Source organism: Mustela nigripes, chromosome 7 (assembly GCF_022355385.1).
Source record: "Mustela nigripes isolate SB6536 chromosome 7, MUSNIG.SB6536, whole genome shotgun sequence".
Lineage (NCBI taxonomy): Eukaryota > Metazoa > Chordata > Mammalia > Carnivora > Mustelidae > Mustela > Mustela nigripes.
Window position 1 is genome coordinate 74,373,423 of NC_081563.1, and position 24,140 is coordinate 74,397,562.

General features: G+C 45.5%; 1 protein-coding gene across 1 annotated transcript in view; it reads left to right on the forward strand.

Moving 5' to 3' along the window:
* CRACDL (CRACD like) overlaps positions 1-23,472 on the forward strand; it is a 132,560-nt gene extending 109,088 nt beyond the window's left edge. The window contains exons 8-10 of the mRNA XM_059407815.1: positions 20,468-20,640; positions 21,667-21,811; positions 22,660-23,472. Of these exons, the coding sequence (XP_059263798.1) occupies positions 20,468-20,640; positions 21,667-21,811; positions 22,660-22,802 (461 nt within the window). The 3' untranslated portion in view covers positions 22,803-23,472. The remainder of the gene's footprint in view (positions 1-20,467; positions 20,641-21,666; positions 21,812-22,659) is intronic.
* The last annotated feature ends 668 nt before the right edge of the window (positions 23,473-24,140 follow it).

The window sequence follows — 24,140 nt, forward strand, 5'->3', positions numbered from 1 at the left end:
TGTGGTAGAGCTGAAGACTATTTCGTTGCTGGGTTCTTTTATTAATGGAAATCAGTGTGCCAGAAACAAAACTATGCAAAGGAGTCACATGTGCGTGTGATGAAGTCCCTGAGGAGAAGTTTTCCGTGGCAAATTTTATTTGGGGGGCGGGGGGGAAACAACTTTCAGGATGTTTTAAGTGGCTACTGTAAGTCTAGGACTCCACTGAAACACCACATTGCAGGACAGAGGAAGTAGGACCCCGCTCTTCTAGGGACCCCACACCCTGAAAGTGTACACATATGAGGGGAAAATAAGCTCACAGAAAGCAATGCAAAGGCAAGCTAAAGAAATTCTTATCTTTTCTGCTTCCTTCCTGGGAAGTGAGTGAAAATGCAGTGTGTGTGTGAGTATACATACATTTACATATATACATATATAGTGCTTTAAGTTGGGAAGGTGACAGCTCTAGGCAGAAGTGCCAAGAAAACACCCTCCAAGAGCCTTCCTGATCCAAGGCCTCTTGGCTCAGTGGTGATTTTTTGCTGCTGCTGCTGCTGCTGCTGCTGCTGCTACTACTGCCCCTACATTAGGATAATCAGGGAGCTTTGGGAGAGGTTCAGGCTGGAGCTGATGATCCACTCCACAAATTGCTGGCGAGGTTATTGAAGCTATTGTAGAGTGTTTCAAAAACCCATGGAAATATCAAGGGAGAAGGGGGTTTGCTCTGTGCAGATGAAACCCTGACATCAGCACCATCCACCTTCATGGCCTGGAATTGAAAATGTGTCTCAGGGGCTTGCTGCCTGAATGGAACTTAAAATACAGGATACTTGGGTTCATGGTCAGCACTGGAAAAGAAGCTTCAGAGGGGAGTGCTTGACACATTAATAATTTATAACTTCCTCAGCCCAGACTGTGAGAGTTAGGGTTGTTTATTGTCAAATGCCTGGAATGGTCTATAAAGATTTTACTTTTTTTTTCTTTAATTTATAAAATACAATATAGTATATGTTAACAGCTTTACTTAAAAGTATAGTGTAAAAGAATTGCCTTGTCCATTTATTAACATTCTCTAAGCCACAGAAATAACTGATCCAGATGAAATCCATAATGAAAGAATTCCGGTTACTTAAGGGCAGGGGTAGTGATTTTCATTTCAGTGCAGAGAGAGGAAGGGAGGAATTACTCTCATTCTGCTTGACCTCAACTCTCCCAAAGTGTGGTTGGTATTTGAGGGGCAAATATCAGGACAGGCTGTGGCTGCTCCCTGGGACCTTGGGGTCTTGGGGCTGCCTCATGTAGACCAGAGCAGAATTGCAAAGTTGGGCTGTCAATCCTGTTAGTGAAAGTGGGCTCTGTGTCTTCCCCAGATACTGGATCTGCTTGTGGTTTAATTCATTCTTATTATTTCTGTCATCCTCATTGCTCCCAAAATATAGCTGCCGGAGGCAATTAAATTCATATAAAACAGGTAATAAAAGTTTTAATAACAGTATTATTCAGTTTTCCAGAGAGGCCTTATTACTGCTGTTTATTATCTTGTGGTAGCAGGTACTTTACCCAGAGCTCCCAGATGGGCTGCCACCCCTTTCAGGGGCACACACCGTAAAGCTAGGTTACTGAGGTGTCCCAGATGGGTGCACAGTTCTACCTTAGGGACCCAAGCACTGTGTCCTCAGCACGCCTGCTTATCCTTCCTCCTCTCATCCACACTCTGTGTTCTTTCTCTGGAGACATGGAAGAACCCTTCAGTGGGGGAGGCAGGGAGGATTCCCCAGCTGTTGGAGTAAACAGAGGAGCCCAGCTTTGCTAAGTGCAGGACCTCACGGGGCTACGTTGGGGTGGTTACTGCAAGGCCAGTACCATATTTGTGCTCATCAATGCAAATGAGACTGTTAATAGGAGGCGAATGGCCCCGGGTTACCAACTTTATTCATCTGTGCAGGACATTACCATCCTCCTGGTAGGATAGTCCATATCAGAGTCTAAATGGCAGATTGGAGAGCACCCTTCTGAGCACAGGATGAGTTAGGCAAAAAAGTTAGAGACGTTCAAGACTTTCATGTGGAAAAATGGTAAAATACAGAAAGTATATAGAAAAAAAACATCCACTTAGGAGTCTGCTTTCTAGATGTTATCCCTGCTGGCTTTTCTTTCGGGTCATTCTTCTTTCTCTGTGTGTAATTTATATTTCATGTAGTTGCAGTCACATGTGGGATATTTTGGAGAACAGTTGGACAAATTGCCATTGTCACCTAGGGGCCTCATTTGATAATGAGCCTCCAGTCCAAACTCATTATGTCCAGATGGGGCTGGTGATCAAAGTGGCACACCCAGGTCTCTGAACCTCTTTCTCTAGACTCTAGTAGTCACTCATTATGCATTCATTCTTGCAACAAATATGTCATGTATATCTGCCATACACATAGCACTGTGCTGGCTCCCAAAAGGCAGTCAGGAAAAACATGTGGACCTCATTCTCAAGGAGCTTACCGGCCTGAGGAGGCAAGGTGGCAGCTGGATGCCACAGGAGAGTGTAGACAGATGCCCATCTTGTCTTTGGCTGCTGGGGGCATTTTCTAGAGGACAGGAACTCAAATTCAAGTTCATTTGAGTTACTATGCTAAAAAAGTACAGTCGACCATTGAACAGTGTGGGGGTTAACAGTACCAGCCCCCCATGCAGTGAAAATATCCACATATAATCCCCAAAATTTAACTACAAATAGCCTACTCTTGACCCTTTATCAATAACAGTCAACTAACATATTATTTTGTATGTTACAGGTATTGTATACTGTCTTCTTACTGTCTTATTACTTCTATACTGTCTTATTAAGTAAGCTAGCAAAAAGAAATTTTATTAAGAAAATCATAAAAGAAAGTATGTTTAAAGTACTGTACTATATTTATCGAAAAAATTCACATGTAAATGGACCCTAGGGCACCTGGGTGGCTCAGTCAGTTAAGCGTCTGCCTTTGGCTCGGGTCATCATCTCAGGGTCCTCGGATTAAGCCCCGCGTGGGACTCCCTGCTCAGTGGGCAGCCTGCTTCTACCCCTCCTCTCTGTTCCTGCTCTCGCTCTCTCTCTCTCTCTCTCACTATCTCTGTCTTTCTGTCAAATAAATAACATCTTAAAAAAAAAAAAACTAAAAATTTTTTTAAAAATTAAAAAAATAAATGGACCCCAGCACTTCACACCTTTGTTGTTCAAGGGTCAACTGTGTTCATATATCTTGAATTCTTAAAGAAAACCAACTCTGTTCATGCCCGCCTTTCTTTTTGGTCTATCATTCCCTGCACAGTCCCTTCCTGAGCAAGTATGGTCAACACTCTGGGCCTCCACTTCTCCACCATTCCTGTGCCCCTCAGACCACATATATTTTCTCGTCCTTGGTTGCCTCCCAGTGCTCCAGCCTCTTCTTGGTGCCCTGAAACAGAACACATCTCAGATTCCCACCTGTTTCCTCAAGTTCTCTCTTCTCTTGACTCCCTCACCCATAGCATCCAGCCCCTGGCCATCTGTGGGCACACCTGATTTGACATCTCAACATTCATAATTCAGTTTATCCACACCTCCCCCACCCCAGATCATTCTCCTTCTCCATTCCCCCAACTATCCAGATAAGCTAGAGATATCCAAGCCATCAAAAATATTTTAATATGGAAAATACTGAAAGGCCTAAAAGTTGTAAGAAAAATCACCTTGTAATTCTGCTTTTCTACAGTTACGTAAAAAGGAACTTGCAATTCTGACCAAAATGGAGTAAACCACCCTATCTCTCCCACTGATAAAATTTAAAACCCTGGACAAAATGCAGGAAGTGAATGTCAGAATTCTGGAAGGCAGGTAAGAGTGGGTATGCTGGGTAGAGAGAATGATAGGACTCTGAAGACCTCCCTGCAGGAGACCTCCCTGCCCTTCCACCAGGTATCAGCACCTCAGCTTGGTGATTCTCCAGTCCTGCTCCTCCTACTCCCAACTGCCACCAGGCCCAGCACCAACTCCACAGGACAGAGTTTGTCAGATGATCTTAGCCCTTCTCCCTCTGAGTGCCAGCAGCTAAGCAGCAAGCCCCTATCTATGAAAGCAGTCCCTGCAGGGTGGAACGCCTTGGGTTTTCTCATCCCTGCACTGGGCAAGTGCCACGGCAGACTGGAAACTCTCATCCTGGTCGCTGTAGCAATGGCATCTTTTAGGGCAGAGCTCTTTTAATTCTTCCAACCATACTCAGCAGAAAGGCAGCTACCTCCACCCATAGCCGCACCTAAGGCTCAGAGCCCTTTAGCTCTCCAGAAAGCTCACTAATAGAAATCCAGTCATGAAGCTACAGCCCCTCCACAGCAGTGGCAACAGTGATAGATGTGCTGGTGGCGGTCCCAAAGGCTTCTTTCTCTCGCTACTCTGCCCTCAGGGGTCCCAGTCATGAGAGCACACCACAGTATAAAGGCTAAACCCTGGTTTCCAGCCAGAGAACTTTGGGGGTGGAAATCTCAGAAAGGAGACACCTGAGAAAGGGTCCTTCACCTATGTGTATGAAGCCCAGGACTCATCTCCGTGTTGCACCTGCATGAGACCCACAAGAATCAGCAGAGCAAAACCTTTGAGAATTTTAACAGGACTGGATCTCAACATAAATATATGGGTCTCACTCAAAATATCTAGGATACAAACCAGAGGTATTCAAAATTCAAAAGAAATCAGGAGAACATAGAAAAAAGTGATCAGCAAATGCCAACCTTGAAGTGATCCAGACGTTAGCATTATTAGACACGTTATTTTTTATTTGTTTTTATTTTTAACAATGGTTTTCATTTAAAAAAAACTCATGATTTTGTGGTTTTAAAAAAAACTGCTTGTTTTGTGCCCTCTTATGCTTGAATATAAAGCGCTCTGTGAATATTAGTAAGAGCCACCATATGAAATTTATTATTAACCATCTGTTTTAGGCTCAAAGCTTTGCTGTGTTCTGTTTTAGCATCATAAACTGGAATTAAAGTTAGACAAAGACTTGAAAGCACGAAGTATACCATGTCCTATGAAGTAAGAGTGAGCACTCTTGAAATGAATAGAAAGAGAGAAATTCTCTGCAAAGAAGTAGAAGCTATTAAAAAAAAAAAAGGCATCTTTTAGAAAAGGAAAACATAGGAACAAAAATAAAAGAGTCATTAGAAGAAGCCAGTAGAATAGGGATCACAGATGAGCCCATGAACTTTAAAACAAATAAATAGGAAATACCTAGCTTGAGTGTGAAAAGAAAAGAAAAAAAGCCTCAGAGACTTTGGAACAATATTAAAACATCTAACATTCATATCACAGGAGTTCAGGAGGAGAAAAGAAAGATTTGAGCAGAAAAAAATATCTGAAGGAACAGTGACTGGAAACTTCCTAAATTTTTGAAAAACATGAATTTGCAGATCCAAAAAACTCAGGCAAATTATTTTTGCCTTTGTTTTAAAAAAGCTGTATTTGCATAGGTTTATTTCATCTTCTCAACAAATGGTTCTGGAACATATGAACATCCATAAGCAAAAATAGGAACCTTGACTTAAGTCTCACATCATGTACCATGATTAACTCAAAAGGGGGTCAATGAGTTAAATATAAAGTGAGACTATAAAATTTTCAGGAACTTTAGGAGAAAATCTTGGGAACATAGGACCAGGCAAAGAGTTCTTAGACTTGATAGCAAAAAATGATCCATAAGAGGAAAAATGGATAAATCGGACTTTACCAGAACCAAAAACTTTCGCTCTGCCAAAGACCCCATTAAGAGGATGAAAAGAAAAACTACAAAATGTGGGAAAATATCTGCAAACCACATATCCAGTAAAGGACTAGTATCTAAAATATACAAAGCATTCCCAAAAGTCAACAGTACAAAGCCAAAAAATACAATTCAAAAATGGGAAGGAAGAATTGGGAGCAGATATTTCACCAATGGAAATATACCAACAGCAAATTATCACATGAAAAGATGTTCAAAATCATTAGCCATTAGAGGAGCAACAGTTAAGACTATAATGAGATATCCTTACATATTAGAATGGCTGAAATACAAAAGCTAGAATGACCAGATGCTGGAGAGAATGCAGAGCAATTGGAGCTCTCATACACTGCCTGTGGAAATGCAAAATGGTGCGGTCACTTTGGAAAACAGTTTGGCAGCTGCTTACAAAATTAAAAATACAGTTACCTTGTGACCTAGCAATTCCACATATAAGTATCCCAGATAAATGAAAACTTAGGTGCACACAAAAGCCTGCCACATGAATGTTTATAGTAGCATTATTCATAATTACCAAAAACTGGATGCACCCCACACATCCTTCAGTCAACCAAACAATGGAATATTACTCAGCAATAAAAAAAGAATGAACTGTCAGTACACACAATAACATCTTAAATGCATATGCTAAGTGAAAGGAACCCGTCTTGAAAGATTACAAATTGTATTAGTCCATTTGTATGACATCTGGATGAGGCAAAACTATAGAGATAGAACAGACAAGTAGATGTCAGGGGTTAGGGGTAGAGGTAAGGTCCCTACAAAGGAGTTAGTATTAGAGAACTCTCTGGGGTGTTGACATTGTTCTGCAAACTATTTGTGACTTTATACAAGAATCTAAGTGTGTTAAAACTCCTAGAACTCTTTAACAAAAAAACGTGAGTTTTACTCTATGTAAATTTTAAAATAATTTTTTAAATGGCATAAAAAAGTGACCATCACCTCTTCACCCCTCTCTGAACCTCAGAAATCCCACCCAAAGAAAGAACCACCACCAGCTCCTTCTTGTGCCTGTTGCAGTCAGTGCTACATCATTATCAACATACATAAAGAGGCACATGAAACTTTTTTTTTAATCACAAAAATGCTGTACGTGTTGGCTCACAATTTGTATTTTTACTCCACCATAAGACATGGGTCTCTTTTCTGATCAGAATGAGTCACTTAATCTCATTCCCTTTAAGGTCTACGGAGTACACATACTGTATTTTATTTAACCATTCCGAACTGAAGGGCATTCTGAGCGCATTGAGTTTTGTGGGGTTTTTTTTTCCTTTTGCTGCAATAAACATTCTTATCTTTTTTATCTCAATGGAGTCACACTTTTGCTTCTCTAGGACAGATTCTTAAAAGGGGGCTTTCTGACTCAAGGGCATACACAGTTTTAACAGACAGCTTCAGATTGCCCCCCCCCATTAAGGTGGTACCAGTTTACACCTCTTGGCACAGAATAGAGACTTTCTCCCCCCTCTCATCAGCACGAGGTGTTGTCAGTCTATCTGTCACTTTTTTTTTTTTTTTCAATCCGATGGATGAAAATGTCCTCTTTGGTCAGCAGGTCCTGGCCATGCTAACGTGGAGTGCCTTTATCCTGCCCCTGAGTCAGCCCTCCTGGTTCTTAACCCACCACAGCACCTACCTACAACTCTCTCTTTCCCGATGTCGGTCTAACCATGGAGCTTTCCTCTTTAACCCTCTCGGTGTCTTCCCACTATATATGGGAATAAAAGTTAGATGCCTGGGGAAGGCATTTAAGGCTTTGTAGATTCTGGCCAAGGTCAACATTTCTGCCTTCCTAAGTCTGCCTGCTAACTCCTTCACTTCCTCTGACATCTCCAGCCCCACCCCTGCCACCAGCTCCCCTCCCCACTCTGCACACACCCCTGCTTGCCCCCGGCACACTCCGCATTCTTGAACTTGATCTTTAGCCCCCTGAGCATATCCACGGTTTTGTTTTTCTCTGTGGAGTATCCATGCCGAGGGTCTCCTGGCCTACAGTGGTGTACAGTGCCATGATTTGCAGGACAGCAAGGGCAAGGCACGGGGTTGGGTGGTAAGATTGAAGAGTGTGGATATGGAGGTTTTACTCCAAGGTCCCCCTTTGGGGGCTGTGGAATTCTGAGCAAGTGACTTTCTTAACCTCTGAGTCTTCATTTCCTCCTTTGTAAAATGAAGTTATTACTAATAGTAATACATGGGACAGCAAAAGCATTGTAACTACAAAATTTGCTGCAGTTTCCAGCAGCACAGTCATGTTTTCCTAAGGGTGTACCAAAATATCCTCATCGGAGCTGCATAGAATAGTTGTGGAAGGGGATTCTCTCTGTCCGGTTTAAACCAATGAAGGCGCCAACATGGGAATACAAGACCCCAAAGAGTAGGTGTGTGCAGAATATAGCACAATAGAGACTGTTTCTCCCTGCTGTTATCAGCATGAGGTATTGTCAGTCTATCTTTTTTTTTTTTTTTCAATCCAGTGGATGAAAATATCTTCTTTGGTCAGCAGGCCCTGGCCATCCTAATGTGGATACCAGGAAGATACTGAGAATGTTCTGGTAACCATCTGGGGGCAGTGTGATAGACTATAGGACATCAGGGTTATGCCGTGCTCTAAAACCTTTGCTCTAAAACCTGGCAGCCCAACCCCTAGGGTGTGGAGGGGCAGTGCCCCCCACTGTCCGTCTGCCGCACTAAAGTCCCACTTTTGAGTGCATGAAGCACTTTTCTCCAGGGCAGCCATGAACATCATGTGGGAACTGAAGCCCTCTGTGTGCTTAGCCCAGGGCTCAGTACAGTGGGAGACAGGTGGGCTTGAAGAGAGAAGGCAGCATCTTCATGACAGGAGGGGGCAAGTGTCCCGGGCAGAAGGTGCCAAAAGCCAGAGGGGTGAGGCCAGTCCAGGACTGCAGAAACTCCAGCGGGGATGCCCTTGGAGTGGATGTCCAGATACAAGGCAGGGGGCACTGGCTGATTTCTGGCAGGATTCGCCTGGAACAGGGACATCAGCCCAATTCCAGAATTGGACCACCTGGTCAGTCAGGCCCTCTGTGTCATCCAGAAGACATCGTGGGCTCTCCAAGCCTCCCTCAGGCCAGACACTTGGAGCAGCATTGAAATCATTGGTTCCCAGTTCTTGCCGCAAATTGGGGTCATCACCTCCACGGGTTCAGGTTGATGGGTGCAGGGGGAGCCCAGACATTGGAGTGATAAAGGCCCTATAGGTGATCCTGATGTGAGGCCAGGGGTGAGAACACCTATTCTAGGGCAGCACTTCTCAAACTTACAAATGTTTGTGAATCTCCTTTAAATGAAGATTCTGATTCTGATGAGGATAGTACTGCTGGTCTACAGACCAACATTTGAGTAGCAAGGATCCAAATCTGTGTTATCCAACATGGAACTGTTAGCTTCATGAGGCTGTTTTTTGTTTTGTTTTTGTTTTTGTTTTAATAAACTCAACGTGGGGCTCGAATTCAGGACCCAAGGTCAGTTGCATGCTTTACCAACTTGAGCCAGCCAGGCGCCCCACGTGTGGCTGTTTAAATGTAAACTTAAATGAATTGCAATTAAATTTGCAAAATCAGTTCCTCAGTCACACTGGCCGCATCTCAAGGACTCAGCAGCCCCGTATCTTGTGACTAGCCAGCAGCACAGGGATCATTTCTACCACTGCAGAAAGTTCCATTAGATGGCCCTGATTGGGGGCAAGTAGCAGTCTGTAAGGGTTGTGCTCTTCCCATAATACTTTCACCTGTTTCTCCGTGTGTCCGTCTCCCACACTACATCAGCTTCCCAAAGTCAGGGTCTGCCCTAGATTTACCTACCGCTTAGACTCAGTATACAGGTAAAGAATGACAGTAATTGTTAATGTGTATTAAGCAGTCACTAAGTGCCAAAAATCATTATGTGCTTTCCATTTTAATTTCCAACAACAATCCTATTTTATAAATGGGAAAGCCGGAACGTAGCAAAAGAACTTGCCCAAAGGAACATAGCAGGTGACCTGGGGAGGGGAGTTTGGTGCCACGTCAACCTCCCCTGCAGCTGCGATCTTCACTGTTATGCCGTACTGTGGTGGTTCTCAAATGGGGGCAACGTTGTCCTCCAGCAGACATTTGGCAGTGTCTGGAGACTACTTGATTGTCACAGCTGTGGCAGGAGGGAGACACTACCAGCATCTAGTGTGAGGGGTTGAACATATCGCAGTGCACTGGACAGCCCCCAATACCAGAGAATCATCCAGCCCCGAGTCTCAATAGTGCCAAGGCTGAGTAACTATTGTTTGCCACTCAGTGAATAAGTTATCATGGGGAGAGAATGGTGTATAGGAAAGGGGGGGTTATAATCCTTAACAGGAGATGATCTGAGATATAGTGAATGAAGAGTAAAGACAAAGCCTGTGTTCACGTCCCAGCTTTGTTACATATCAGACATATATGATCTTGGACAAGTCCTTTTTACTCCATGAGATTCTGTGCTCCTGTCTCTGAATTGGGGCTTGAAAAGATTCTTACATAACAAGGAGGCTTGCGAGGGTCATTAGAAATATGATATTGCTCTGAAAATCAAGACTGAATAAACCTTAGCCGTGAACATTTCTTGGATGGGGAGAGATTTCCCTACCTGTCCAGGGCGAGTGAGGGAGGGCCACGGGGTAACAGAAGAAGGAAAATCTAAGCCCTGTGGACAAGGGCCATCCCTAAGACTAATCACTTGTTCTCCAGTGGCCACTTGAGACAGATCTTAGAGAATTCCAGCTGTCCCTGGAGAGCCACAAGGAATCCAGGGTGGGTTGTTTGTGGACATGCTGAATTATAAGGGAGTGCCATGTAGTAGAGTTTCACTCCTTCTTCCCCTTCATCTGCTATAGCTCAAAATTATTTTCAGGTCAGCAGTGCCTTTCTATCCCCATATCCTTATAAGGTCTCAGTTATATTACCTGGCAGGTAACAGACAGCAAGTGTCTCCATGGCCAGAGATGGACTTTGGCCACTGCCTTCTGCTCAGAGGCTGTTTTAATTGCACAGCAACAGGTGAGCAAATGAACTTTGAGTCCAAGCTTGTACATCCCAACTCTTTGTCCTTGAGCTTTGTCTCTGGCTTCTGGGGTCTCCACTTTGAGATGAGGGGATTGGGCTGGACAGCTTGGGAATGTCTGCCAATCTTGCCCTTGCACACTGGGTATCTGTACCGGAAATTAAGCAAAGGGCTTGGCAAAGCATCTGATGCCTCGGGTGCCCCCAATAAATGTGCCTGCACATGACCAGGTTCCCAACCTCACACATCCAAATCCAGATATGATTCACACATTGGTTTTTGTTTCTAAATGTTTTTTTCACATATTTTTTACCTGGGAGCAATAGAGCCCTAAAGCAGTTGTAACTAGTGCCATAGCAACAAGAAGAAGAAAAGCAAAGCAGATCCCAGACCCCCACTGGGGGAAAGACTCACATAAATTGCCACTGTGGAGGCTTGTGAACACCCCTGCCCTTGGGCAAGGACTGACCACTCCCCACTGGGGAATATGCTGTATTATCAGACCCTCATGAATGCTGGCATTGGGAAGCCTTTTTTTTTTTTTTTTAAGATTTTATTTATTTATTTGACAGATCACAAGTAGGCAGAGAGGCAGGTAAAGAGAGGGGGAAGCAGGCTCCCCGCTGAGCAGAGAGCCTAATGCAGGGCTCGATCCCAGGATCCTGAGATCATGACTTGAACCGAAGGCAGAGGCTTACCCCACTGAGCCCACCTAGGTGACCCGGGAAGCCTTCTGACTCCACTGGCCCTTTCCCTAGGCCTAATCACTTGTAAAACCGTGACACCCTGAGAGTTAGCAGTATTGTTTGACCGAGTGTGCCCCCACTTCAGTGAGCAAGCGTGACATGCTCTGTGGAGACTGACTATGATACCAGGAAAGGGGGGGGCAGTCCTGGCCCTCATAGGCTCTCACAGCTTATGATATAAAGAAGCTACCAGGACCATTTAAAAAAGCAGTGGCATTTTTTTTTTCCTGTCATGTGGGAAAGAGATTGTGAAGATTGTGAGAAAGAAAATCTGTAGTTCTGAAGGTGGGTCTCAGGAGCTGGGGTGGGGAGGAGATCCCCGCAGTGCCTCCTGACTGAGAGGAGGGAAAAGCCGGGAGGGCAGTTTGGCCTGGTGGCCGGGAAGGAGGTTTCCAGACACAGTTGCTATCTTCTTGAGAGCTCCCTTTTGCCATCAGGCTGTGAGCTGTGTTTAGAGAGATCTGTTCTCTGTCTTGCTGAGCTGTGGAGTCTTCTTTTGGAGAGGAAATGGAGGAAGGGGGATTCAGGGTAAACCTTCAGAGGCTGGAGCTAAGAAGGAGGTGGGCTGGGTGAGGAGGGACAGCAGTAGGAAAGGCAACTGGTCCAAGGACCTCCTGGTGCTTTTGAGGGCTGATGGGATATGAAGAGGATGGAAAGGTTCTGCTGACGAGGGAGGGGGACATCCTTGGGAGAATGCCGGCCTCCTCTGGCAGTAGCCTTGCCTAATTGCAGTGTAGAAACAGCTCCATGGTGCAACCTTGCCTTGTTTCTGTACAGGCAGCTGGACCCTTCCTCCTTGCTATCCAAGCACCAAGTGAGTCCTGATGATCTTAGATAGTTTTTGTGGGTTGTTTTGTTTGCTTTTTCTAAGAATGATACACGTGCAAAGAAAGGCCCAGGTATGTGTGCAGCTCAATGAATTTTCACACACCCAAAAGCCCAGACAAGAAACAGAATGAAACCAGTGCCCCAGAGGCCCCTCATACTCCCTGCCCCAGACTCTGGAACTCATTCCTGGACCATGGACCACAGACCACGGACCACATGTTAGCTGTTGAAGGGTCCCTCTATTGCTGATTACTCTTTCAGAAGAGCCTGTGCGCGGGGCCCTGGAGAGAAGTGTTAGCTTAGAAACAGCCTTCCTGGCTATAGACTCAGCACCTGCCATGGCCTGGTGCCTCGTGGGCATTAATCAGGTACAGCTGATTCTCATTATTTAGAGTAGTTACGCTCCATAAAGTTGCTGTGAATACTGAATTAGTGAACACCAAACCACTGCTCCTAGAAGAAACAGAGTAGAAATCAGAGTTAGTGAGCCTCTGATTACATTTTGCCAACTGATCAGCACATAACCTAGTTTTATGTGTGTCTCTGTTTAAAGACACCGTACTATATGTATTATTTATTAATTACCATCTAACTCACAGCCAGCAAAACCGAAAGCTCAGCCCTGATGAGATGAACTTCATCTGACGAACGTATTTTCTTCGTGAGGCTGCTCACAGTCTTCTTAGCACATTAGCAGTAGATGTGGGGGGTATTTTAGACAGCAAAATTACCAAAAAAAAAAAAAAAAAAAAAACCCACAAAAATGCAAAAAATGTGGCACTAAGTTTACCGCGAAAAGGATATTTGTTTATAGTATGAAAGGAGAAACAGGAAAGAAACAGAGTCCCCTTGTTTGACGTCAGCTGGGACTGTGCTCGCCCAGATATTCAAATTTTTCACCGCTCTGCACATGTCTGCAGATGACCATGAAGGGTCACAAGAACCCATCTGGGCATTACAAATACATTTTAACGAGTAGGCGAATTCACAAATACAGAATCCACAAGTAGTGAGGACCAACTGTATTGGTTGAATGAGAAAAGGAAGGAATGGCAATTCGTTTAATTTGGAGGTAGAACTAGAGCACAGCCCTATCACACATCATTCCATGAAAAGCCCTTACTTCCCGAACGCTCAGCGCTGTGTTGAGACAGATGCTGACATGAGAATTACAAGCCCAAGTTCTACTATAAGATCGCCCAGCCTGGCTCACGGGCAGAACTGGTGAGGAGCGACTACAGACTTAGCCAGCATGTATTGATCAGGCACTGTCTGTATAAGCTGAGACCAACAGTCAATCAATAAATGCTTTAAAAAAAAAAACAAAAAAAAACCCTCACCTTTCATGTAGGAAGCCTGGCATAAATCCTCAGCATAGATGAGGCCCCACATGTCTCGAGAGTCCAGGATGCCACCCCGACTCCAGCAGTCCCCGTCATCGCCCCCATGTAAATCAGAGCGGTGGCAGAGGACCTGGAGGGGAGACTGAGCCAGAGAATGTTTGCTGTTACTGCAGCACCACGGCGCGATTCTGGCTGCTTCTGGCTATGACAGTTGTTAACGATGCATGCACTTTAGAACAGAAATCTTAGAGCCTAAACTCGGGCCTTTCCTTCTGCAAAGAGTGTTTTGAAAAGCTGGGAATGAGCCGTTGATATGTATTTTTAAGATGACAGCATAACGGAAAAGGATTCGAAGGAGCGTGCCAAAGTGTTATTTAGCACAACTCTCCTGGGTTGTTGATTTATGGGAAACTTTCTTCTCCTTCTTTATACTTTTATCTGCTTTCTGAATTTGTACGGTGTGCATGTGTACTTTTATAAACAAGGAAGACATTTGAGGAGACAAGGACACACACAGCGTCAGGTTAACGTCTGTTTGAACCGTCACGGACCATGTCCTTGGGAACCAAGAGTCAGCCTGGCCCCCTGCCCAGGCAAAAGGCTGAAGGACAACCCAGTGCTTGCTTTGGGTTTTCTTTTGTTTTGTTTTATCACAGGAGAGGACACTGGCAAAAGGCTTCCTGGCCGCCATCCTGTCCTGGCTGGAATTTGACCAAAGGCTGCCTCTCTCCTCAAGCAGCAATAACAACAACAGAGTAACAACAGCACCCGCCGCAGGGCAGCTCACCCTCTCTGGCTCACACAGAGCCAGACGCTGTGCTGAGTGCTTCCTGTGGATCATCCCATCACATATTCACCATCACATAGGAGGCAGGGATGGTAGATGAGCTCGTGCAATCTTCAGTCCCGCTAAGAGGGGCACACGCTGCTCCTTTCCTCATTTTACACTAAAATTGAGTCACAGAGAGGTTCTGGAATTTGCCCAAAAGCACCTTGCTAGCCCGAGGCCTTATTCCTAGACATGGAGGCCCTAGGGCCACATCAGTAGCTGCTGTTTCCTGGCCCCAGGGAGGAAGCAGTCCTCATTACCACAGCTTACTGAACCAACCCCAAGAACAAGAACGCTTGGAAATGAATGCTAGAACAATAAATATACTTTTCAGACTAAACTCTTGAGGTGGGAGAGCATATCAAGAAAAAGGAATCTGGAGAAAAGCTTATGTATAAACTCATAGCCTCCCTCTTTGACAGAACATATCCTCAAAATAATAACAACAAAAAAATTGGTTTCCCCTACCAAAAGTTGCCCTCCTATGAAATTAAGTTATTTAAGGCAAGCTCTGTGGCTGTCACAACTTCCTGCATCGAGACCATTCTGTCTTCCGGAAATTTTACCCTACATATGCTGTGCAACAGGTCAAGTTTGCAATCTTTCTTTCCAAGGGAGATGTGTTTGGGGGAGTCCCTCTCCTTTGGGCTCTCAGTAAGGGAGATCACACAGATACAGACATGAACTGATAGTTCCCTGTGTGTGAGAACCGTTCCTGGGCTGTCCATGGTAAACCCAGACATAACTGACAGCTTACAAAACCTCTTGTCACTTAAGGAGGAGAAATTGAGATGTCAGAGCCCTTTAGCCAAATCCCCAGAAGATTAAGGTTGTCTGTGTTGAGGCAGAAAGAAGTAAACAAAGGAGTGTTTTCATCTCCTTTTATTTAATCTACTGCCACATCTATATTATCCTGGGATTAATGACATTTTGAACATGCTTAATCTCAGAAGCTATTTTATGGTTGAACCTTGACCCTACAGTATTCATGCTGTAGAGCTATCACCTAGGAAGTTTTTTGGCATCTGAAACTTGTGTTATCCTGAAGACTACCTGTGTCTTCGATGCCCTTCTCCTCCCATTCCTTGTGGAGTATGGCACATGCACCCTCCCTCAACCCTTGCCCCTACTGGGGCACCAAGTGCAGGGAAGCGTGTGCCTTCCACCACAGATCAGAACAGAGTCTCTTCCAGATGCTCTGCCTGGGCTGACCTGGGACAGGTACTTATGTGGGTTACATGAACCTCCGGGTGGAATTGCAGGCCTCTTTAAACCCTGGTACAATGGCAGGATGCTTCGTGGCTTTTCTCCCTCCTACCCCGGGGTCTGGAATCTCGCCCACCCCTCCTCCCTGTGCCCTCCACCCAGGAGGCTGCCCCTGGACCGTCCTGTGAAAGGTAGAGGCTGTCAGGGTCCATGTGACCTGCTTGCATTCCTGACAAGGAGCAAAGTGGTCAAGGACAGAGTACAGGATACAAGGAAAGGCCATTTACTTCCAAAAGAGAAGTGATTGGTGACAGATCTTGGCCTTATGCCAGGCCCGGGTTTGGGGAGGCTGCCGTTGTAGGTCACTTGATCCCACATTGGTCCAGGACAGGTGCAGTACTCACTCACTGCCATGTGTCTGCCCGTGAACGCTGGAGGCATGTGTCCACGCTTACACACAGAGGACACCCAGAAACGTGGCTGCCCGCTGACAGGCAGAACAGAGGCCCGTGCACCTTCCCTGCTTGGGATGAAATCTGCCAGCATTCTCTCAGTGTGAGGAAGGAAAAACCACCTCTTGCCTAGCCTGACCTGGTTGCATTGTTTACAGGACTGCTGTTTCCGTAAGCACACTGGACAGAAGAACAGGATATGCCCCTGGTCCCCGAGGACCCCCAGCCTCAGTCTGCCCTTGGAATCCCCTGCCTTGCCGTAGACCTCCCATCAGCACGGTCCGTAGGAGTGCCACAGAGCCCCTGTTCTACAAAACCTTTGCCAGTGATTTTTTAAATACTTATTTTGGCTCAGATAGTGTTTAGGATTTCATCAGGCCTGTCTTGTGCCCTTGTGATGAGAGTGATATGTATGTCCATGGCGCAACACAGATCCGAGGGTCTGGGGAGCCACCCAGAGCACTCAGAGATGCTGCTCAGCCTCCACTTTAAAACTTAGGATGGGAATTTTCTCTCTGTGCACACTTTGTCTTGACAGAACTATTCAGAATATTTTGGTGGCTGAGGTAATGACTTTGAACCCATAGTGAAAGCCCTCTCTCCGGTAGGCCTGTGTTGTGGCAAAGTCTCGGGGAGAATGGTACCATCAGACATCTCTCTTGGGCCAGGAGGGAGCAAAGCACGACTGTCACTGAGCGTGAGGAAGAAATCAAAGGAGAAGTGGAAAGAAGCCTGTTTAAGAAAAAAATTAAAAGTCCAGAAAGACCATGAGGACTCCCTGGAATGAGGGATTGAGATTAAGGGATGAGAAATGCAGACTTTCTGTAAAACATGGAACTGCCTTGTGTGTGCCCGACATGCATTGGGTTCTCTGGACAAGAGTTCTAATAATAAATAAATGAGCTGATATTAGAACACTGCAGGGTGCATAGTCTCTGGGGTGTGTCTGTTAAGTAAATAAGAAGTTTTAATGACCAAAAGCATAGATCGGTGAGGTAGACGGTGAACGAGCAGACATATTTAGCACCAAGCTGTGAGGAAAATCTCTTGAGAGTCACAGAAGGATTCAGAAAAGGAGAGCATGTTCAGCTAGGCTGAACAGAGAAGACTTCATGGAGGAGGCAGCATCTGCACAGACACTTCATAGGCAAACAAGGATGATTCTGGAACAGGGTGTCCAGTCCCTCATCACCGCCTAGACTGTGGCCACAGCCTCCCTCCTCTCCTTCTAGCCTCCCATCCCTTTTCAGTCAGACTCCTTCTCCACACAGCCTCCAGGGTGCCCCCTTGGCTCAAACCCCATGGCTCCCCATGATGGACAGGAGAAAGACCAAGAAGACCCTTCTCAGTTGCCTCGTGCCTGATCATTTAGCTCCTCACGGCCAGCCTGCCCACAACTCTGCCTTCTGCCCCCCTCACCTGGGAGACCTTTCCTTACCCCTCTTCTCAGCCTGGAAGGTTCCTTCTCCAGGTCCCAACCCAGACACCCCTTCACCTGCCACGTACCAGTGTCAGGCCCTTCCTCACCCAGCACTTAGTAAACTCCAGCATCTTCCAGTTTCCACCACAGCTGCTTATTTGTATTTAGTCTCCCCCAATAGACTGAGATTTTGACAGAACAGACAGTTGGTGGTTTATTTTTCCACCTTAGCATTTAACACAGTCCTTACACATTAACCCTGGAAGGAGGGATGGCAGGAAGGATGGAAGGAGCAGGAGGGTAGGCAGGAGGAGCAAGAGAGCAGAAATGTTGGGCTCTGGCTAACAGAAAGGATTGTACACTTAGAAGTAGTCTGAGAAGATCCGAGTGTTGAAATCAAGCATGGAACAGAGAACATTTGGGGGAAGAAGAGATGAAAGTTAAGGGTCAGGAAGAAGGAGGAATTCCCAGGTTTGGGAGCAAGAGTCCTGGACAAGGACCTGGAGAGGGCATGCCCATGGAGGGCAGGCCTCCAAGCAAGGTTATGCAGCTCCATCAGTGCTGCGAGGGATAGAGCAGATGGAGAATGGGGAGACCTCAGGATTTATGGTTTAGCAGTCAGGTAGATGAAGAGAACAGCATTTGTTGTGTGGCCCCATCAGGAGTTAGCTGAAGAGACACAGGCCGAGGCCACTGGAGGGTGGAGAAGAACAGAGGATGGTGAGGCTCAGTGGAGACAGTTCCTTTCTTTGAGCCATGGGAGAGCCAGACACTTTGCAAAGCATCAAGGAAGAGAGGAGAGCCAGGGAAAGCCTGAAGAGGCAGGAAGGGTCAGGGGGCGAATGGAAGAGATGGAGCAGGATTCCCTGGGGACCAGTCCAGGGGGGTGGAGGCTCCAGGGAGCAGCCAGGAGAGTGGGAACCATTCCCAGCTGTCCAGGCCAGGGAGAGGTCAGTGTGTGAAGCCAGAGGCCCTTCCCAACTCTGACATGAAACTGAAGCTTGCCAAGCTGTGGCTGCTGTCCCCTCTTTGGGGCAGCTGCATTTAATATTTTGTGGCTCAGACTAGAGGAGCATCATCTCCCTGATGCATCGTTAAATGAGAAAACCAAGTCCCCTAAAGAAAAGTAGAAGTCTTGCCAGAAAGGCTCCCGGGTTCTCTTTCCTCCTGCTTCACCCATCCTGGCCTGAGGCCCCTGTGTGGACAGAAAGAAAGAGACTGCAGGCTGAACTGGAGGCAGGAACAAGAACAAATAGAGTCATATCCTATCACAGCAGAGCAAGGGGCGGCAAATGTCAGGCCACCAAGAACAACACCACAAACTCATCCCAGACCCCTGCATGCGTTGCTGTGACATGGATCCTGCCTTCCCCTTGCCAACCAAGATGTTGAAGGGGGAGTGTAAAGGGCTAGGGCCAGGCATATGGGGATGCCTTTTCTTTCCTTTCCTTTTCTTTTTTTCTTTTTTTTTTCTTTTCTTACTTTCTTTCTTTCACCTTCCTTTCTTCCTTCCCTTCCTTCCTTTTGTTCAGTTAGCCACTGTATAATATATCATTAGTTTTTGATGTACTGTTCAATGATTCATTAGTGACATATAACTCCCAGTGCTCATGACAGCGCGTGCCCTCCTCAATACCCATCACCCAGCTACCCCCTCCCCTCCAAAACTCCCAGATTGTTTCTAGGGGGTCCAGAGCCTCTCCTGGTTCATCTCCCTCTCTGATTTCTCCCCCTTTGGATTTCCCTCCCTTCCCCTGTGGTCCTCCGTGCTATTGCTTATGTCCCACATATGAGTGAAACCAGATGATAATCGTCTTTCTCTGCTGGGTTTACTTCACTTTGCGTAATCCCCCCCAGTCCCATCTAAGTCAATGCAAATGTTAGGTATTCACCCTTTCTGATGGCTGAGGAATAGTCCCCTGTGTATATGGACCACGTCTTCTTTATCCTTTCATCGGTTGAAGGGCATCTCGGCTTCTTCCACGGTTTGGCTATTGAGGGCATTGCTGCCATGAACATTGGGGTGCACGTGCCCCTTCTTTTCACTATGTCTGTATCTTTGAGGTAAATACCCAGCAGTGCAATTGCTGGGTCATAGGGTAGCTCTTTTCTCAACCTCTTGCTGCATCTCCCCCTCTTACACTGTCGGTGGGGGTGCACTTCTGTCTTTGTTTTGTGTGGGGACAGGCAAACATTCCGAGAGGCAGGGTCATGGCGAACCTTCAGTTTCAGTGTACTTTTGATATACCTGTGAGAAGCCACTATTTAATCCATAGGTTTCCTTGAAGAAAGTTTTAAAGGCACCATTTCTCTCCTCTCCAGAACGTTAAGGAAAACCAGTGTGGCTCTTGTGGTGTGACTCTCTGCAAAAGGAAGGTTATGTTTACAGTTAAAAAAAAAAAAAAAAAAAGGAATAACCGTGTGTCTGCAAAACTTCCAGGCAAATCAGGAATCACTTAGTATGTACTAGCCCAAAATGACAGGCTTATATTAAAGAAATCTTATCTATTTATGTACTTACTTTTATCTCATTCCAGAAAGTATTCCGTGGGAGGAAGGTGGCTTTAAAATGTGCGTGTAGGAACAGCTGCGTTTAATATTTTGTGGCTCAGACTAGAGGAGCATCATCTCTTTGATGCATCTTTAAGTGAGAAAACCAAGTCCCCTAAAGAAAAATAATAGTCTCTCCAGAAAGGCTCCCGGGTTCTCTTTCCTCCTGCCGCACCTATCCCAGCCTGCAGCCCCTCTGTGCAGTGTTCTCTGTGTGGGAGAAGCCAAAGGTGAGATGCGACAGGGGCTGGGATGTTTTGCCTAACCTTGTGTCTTTACCCACAGAGAAGGGTCCTCCTCCTGCAGCTGAGGGCCAGCCTGCACCACCCTGGATCACCATCGCTCGGCAGAAGCGACGAGGGACCTCAGACCAGCCCCCAAACCAGGAAGACAAGCCTGGGGCCCGCACCTTGAAGTCTGAAATAGGAAAGCAAGCCAAGGCCCCCGAGAGAGCCCAGGTGCTTAGAGCAAATGCTTTCTGTCTCTGTAGGTACAGGAGGGACCAGGCAGCTGGAGCTGGGGCCTGGCACCCCCACGCATTCTGTTTGGTCATCCCCAGGACCCTTGCCTGTGATGATTGCTGATGTCTGCCCCCTCTGTGTGCTGCGCTGTTAGAAGCGGCTGGATTGCTGAGGCAGTGGACACAGCTCTCTTCTCCCTGCCTCCTAGGCAACACAGCTCAGCATCAGGAGACATGGAACGGGGTAAAAGAACTTCTCAGTTAGAAGCTTGGAGACCATGTCAGCAGCTCCATCTTGGCTCGTTGTGTGGTGATGGCGAGCCCTGCTTTTATTGCTCTGCTGGCTGCCTGCTGGGGCTCCTTGTTCCTCACCTTGAGCTGGAGGGCTGGGACCTGGGTTTCTGCTTCGCACTTGGGATGGAAACAGTGTTCTCAACCCCAAGCAACTACACTTAGAAGCAGGATGAGACCCACAGCTTTTGTATTCCCCTGAATAGCCACCATGATAAACCCATAAGTGTGTTTCAGCCATGTGAGAAAATGAGCCTGAACCTGCGATAGGACCTGCTTCCCTTCATTGGAACAAAACCTCCATCATACCTAACTTGAAAACCTTCCTGCAGGGAAGGGAATTTATAAAGCCAATTAACCCATCATCTTGGTTTGGGGCATCCACCTTCATACCAGGTATCACAAATCTCAAAACTATTTCGCTTTGACACAGTTCACTCTGACTTTTAAATAGAATCCCTGCCATCCAACATGTGGGGCTGAGGCCAGTTGTGGGGATAGAGCAGAAGCCATGATGTCTGTGTGGGCTGAACACAGGACCCCACATGCCATCTGAGTCTGCCATTCTAAAGGCCCCTCTCAGCAAGGGCACAAGTCAACTCTGCCAAGAGAGTACCAGGGGCACGACTCATCTTTGTCTAGAAATGCCATAGTCCGTTGCCTTTCGCTATGTTTTCCCCCTGTGGGACTCTCGGGTGACCAAACAGTATGCATCTCTCTTGTGTCTTAATAGGAGCCCATGAAGCCAGCCGACTTCATCCGCAGCAAGTCTTTCCTGGTGGCTCCTGCCAAGCCCTCTGGGGACCGGAGGCAGGGGACAAAGCTCTGCCTCCAGGAGGGGCTGCAAAGAGGAATCTCGTTGTCCCATCAGAACTTGGGTAAGAAGCCTGCAAGCAGTACCAGACACTGAGATGCTTTTCCAGGATTGGTCCTGCACTTTTTGTTTGTTTTATTTTCTTTTTCCAAATCACTTCGCCACATTGATTTTTTAAACAGCTTTTACTGACATGTCATTTAGGTGCCATAAAATTCACCTGTTTTAAATGTACAGTTAAGCAAGTATATATTGACAGTGAGAATATATTTACTGACATGTACAACCATCACAATCCAATTTTAGAACACTTCTCTCACCCTAAAAAGAAACCTTATGCCCATTTACAGTCATTCACCATCCCCAACCCCAAGGCTAGGCAACTGCGAATCTACTTTCGGTCTCCATATGACTTGTCTTTTGGGGACATTTCTCATAAGTGGAATCATAAAATATGTATTCTTTTGTATCTGGCTTCTTTGACCAAGCATAGTGTCTTCAAGATTCATCTCTATTGTCGCATGTATCTGTATCTTTAAGTTTATTTTTCCCTGTGGTAAGACACATATGACAAAATTTACCATCCTAGCCATTTGTCAGTATACAGTTTGGCAGTGTTAAGAATATACACACTGTGGTGCAAACCAATCTTCAGAGTTCCTACAGTTTTATTCTGGAAGTTTCTCTCACCTCACTGTGTTGCTGGAACTGTTTTTGAGCCTGCTGTTCTTAAGACTTTTTATTATATAAATTATTCTATGCCTAAATCTTCTTTACATGTTTGTGCATTAATGGATTTTACATTTGAGACCACAGTTAAGACCTTGACGTATATTTTAAAGAAACACAAGAGGCTTAAGTGGAAATCCAAACTCATTTCTCATGTTTCTGTTTGTTTTGTCTTCTTTCCAGCAGCTCAGTCTGCAGTGATGACGGAGAAGGAATTGCATCAGCTGAAGAGAGCCAGTTATGCCAGTGCAGATCAGCCATCCTGGATGGAACTTGCCAGAAAGAAATCTCAAGCTTGGAGTGACATGCCCCAAATTATAAAATAGGCTGACAGCCTGCTGCTAAAGAATGTCCACTTCCTTGACGGGTCATTGAGTCAAAAACTGCCAGTAAATCAAGGCAAACAAACTGTGAAACTGAAGAGTGATTTTATCATCAAGTTAGGGGAGAGTGAGCTTGGGGAAGAGGAAGGAACCAGGCCAACAAAGACAGACACACAGCCACAATCCTGGGCCAGAGGTGCCCTAAAACAAGAACACCATTGAAAAGGGCCAGGAACAAGGTCCTGTGCCCAAAGGTATGAATGTGAAGCTTTGAGAATCGCCTTGATAAAGAGGGCTCGGACAGGAAGAGAGTGGCAGTGAACCACGAATGCCTACGTCAGGAGCTCCTGCAAGGTCAGAGGAGAAGGTCTTCCAGGGGAACGTGTGTCTGTGCTTCCACCTGAGATCAACCTGTGTGTCTGGTTCTTGTCTTGCCTGTGGATCCCATCTTCTCCTTTCATGTTCACTATTAGGCATGATATTTTTGGTAAAACAGGGATGCCGTTTCCAAGAGCAGCTATAAAACCGTCTTCCTGAAGATAGTCACTCTACGAAGGAGTGGAAGGAACATAGCCGGGTTCATCAATTCACAGACTGTTTCCAAAAATAATTTTTAAACTTTTCCACAAGGCATCTGTGTCCTTAACCATTGCACAATGTATTGCCTGTTCAATAAAAGGTTTCAAACATGCCTCTGTCATACGCGTAAATGTTCTTTCTTGGAGAATGTCCTCCAGCAACAAGTGAAATGCAGTGTATAGAATTTCTGTGTGTGTGTGTGTGTGTGTGTGTGTGTGTGTGTGTAATTCAGTGTGTGTGTACTGTAGAATCTCAGTTGGATTGATCTGGGGTTTTTTGAGATTCTTCTTTTTTCTATAAAATTTCAGTGTTATTTTTGGAAGATAATGTGGGGTATTTTTTCTTTCTTGTTTTCATCTACTTGGTACAACATTTAAAAATATAAAATTTCTAAAAAGTTGTAATTCTTGAGTATCAAATTAATCTAACCTGCACATTTCTGTTGAAAACTAGGTTATCAGTGTCTTAGCCAGGATGACCCATGAATGTAGAATGTGGAGAAGCCAGCAGAGGAAGAGTGTATATTTAGGATCTCAGAATTGTGTCTCAGTTATATAATACCTCTATTTTTAAAAATATTTCCAATTTGTTCCTTTGAACAAGCTAATCTTCATAAGAATATGTACAGCTGGGAGCACGTAGCCACCAAAATCAGTAAGACTTTATAGATACTATAATTTGATTTTATATACCCTGAATTCTATTTTTATTGTACTTTGTATCCTCCTGAATAATTATTTTTCTAGCTGTTAGAACTACACT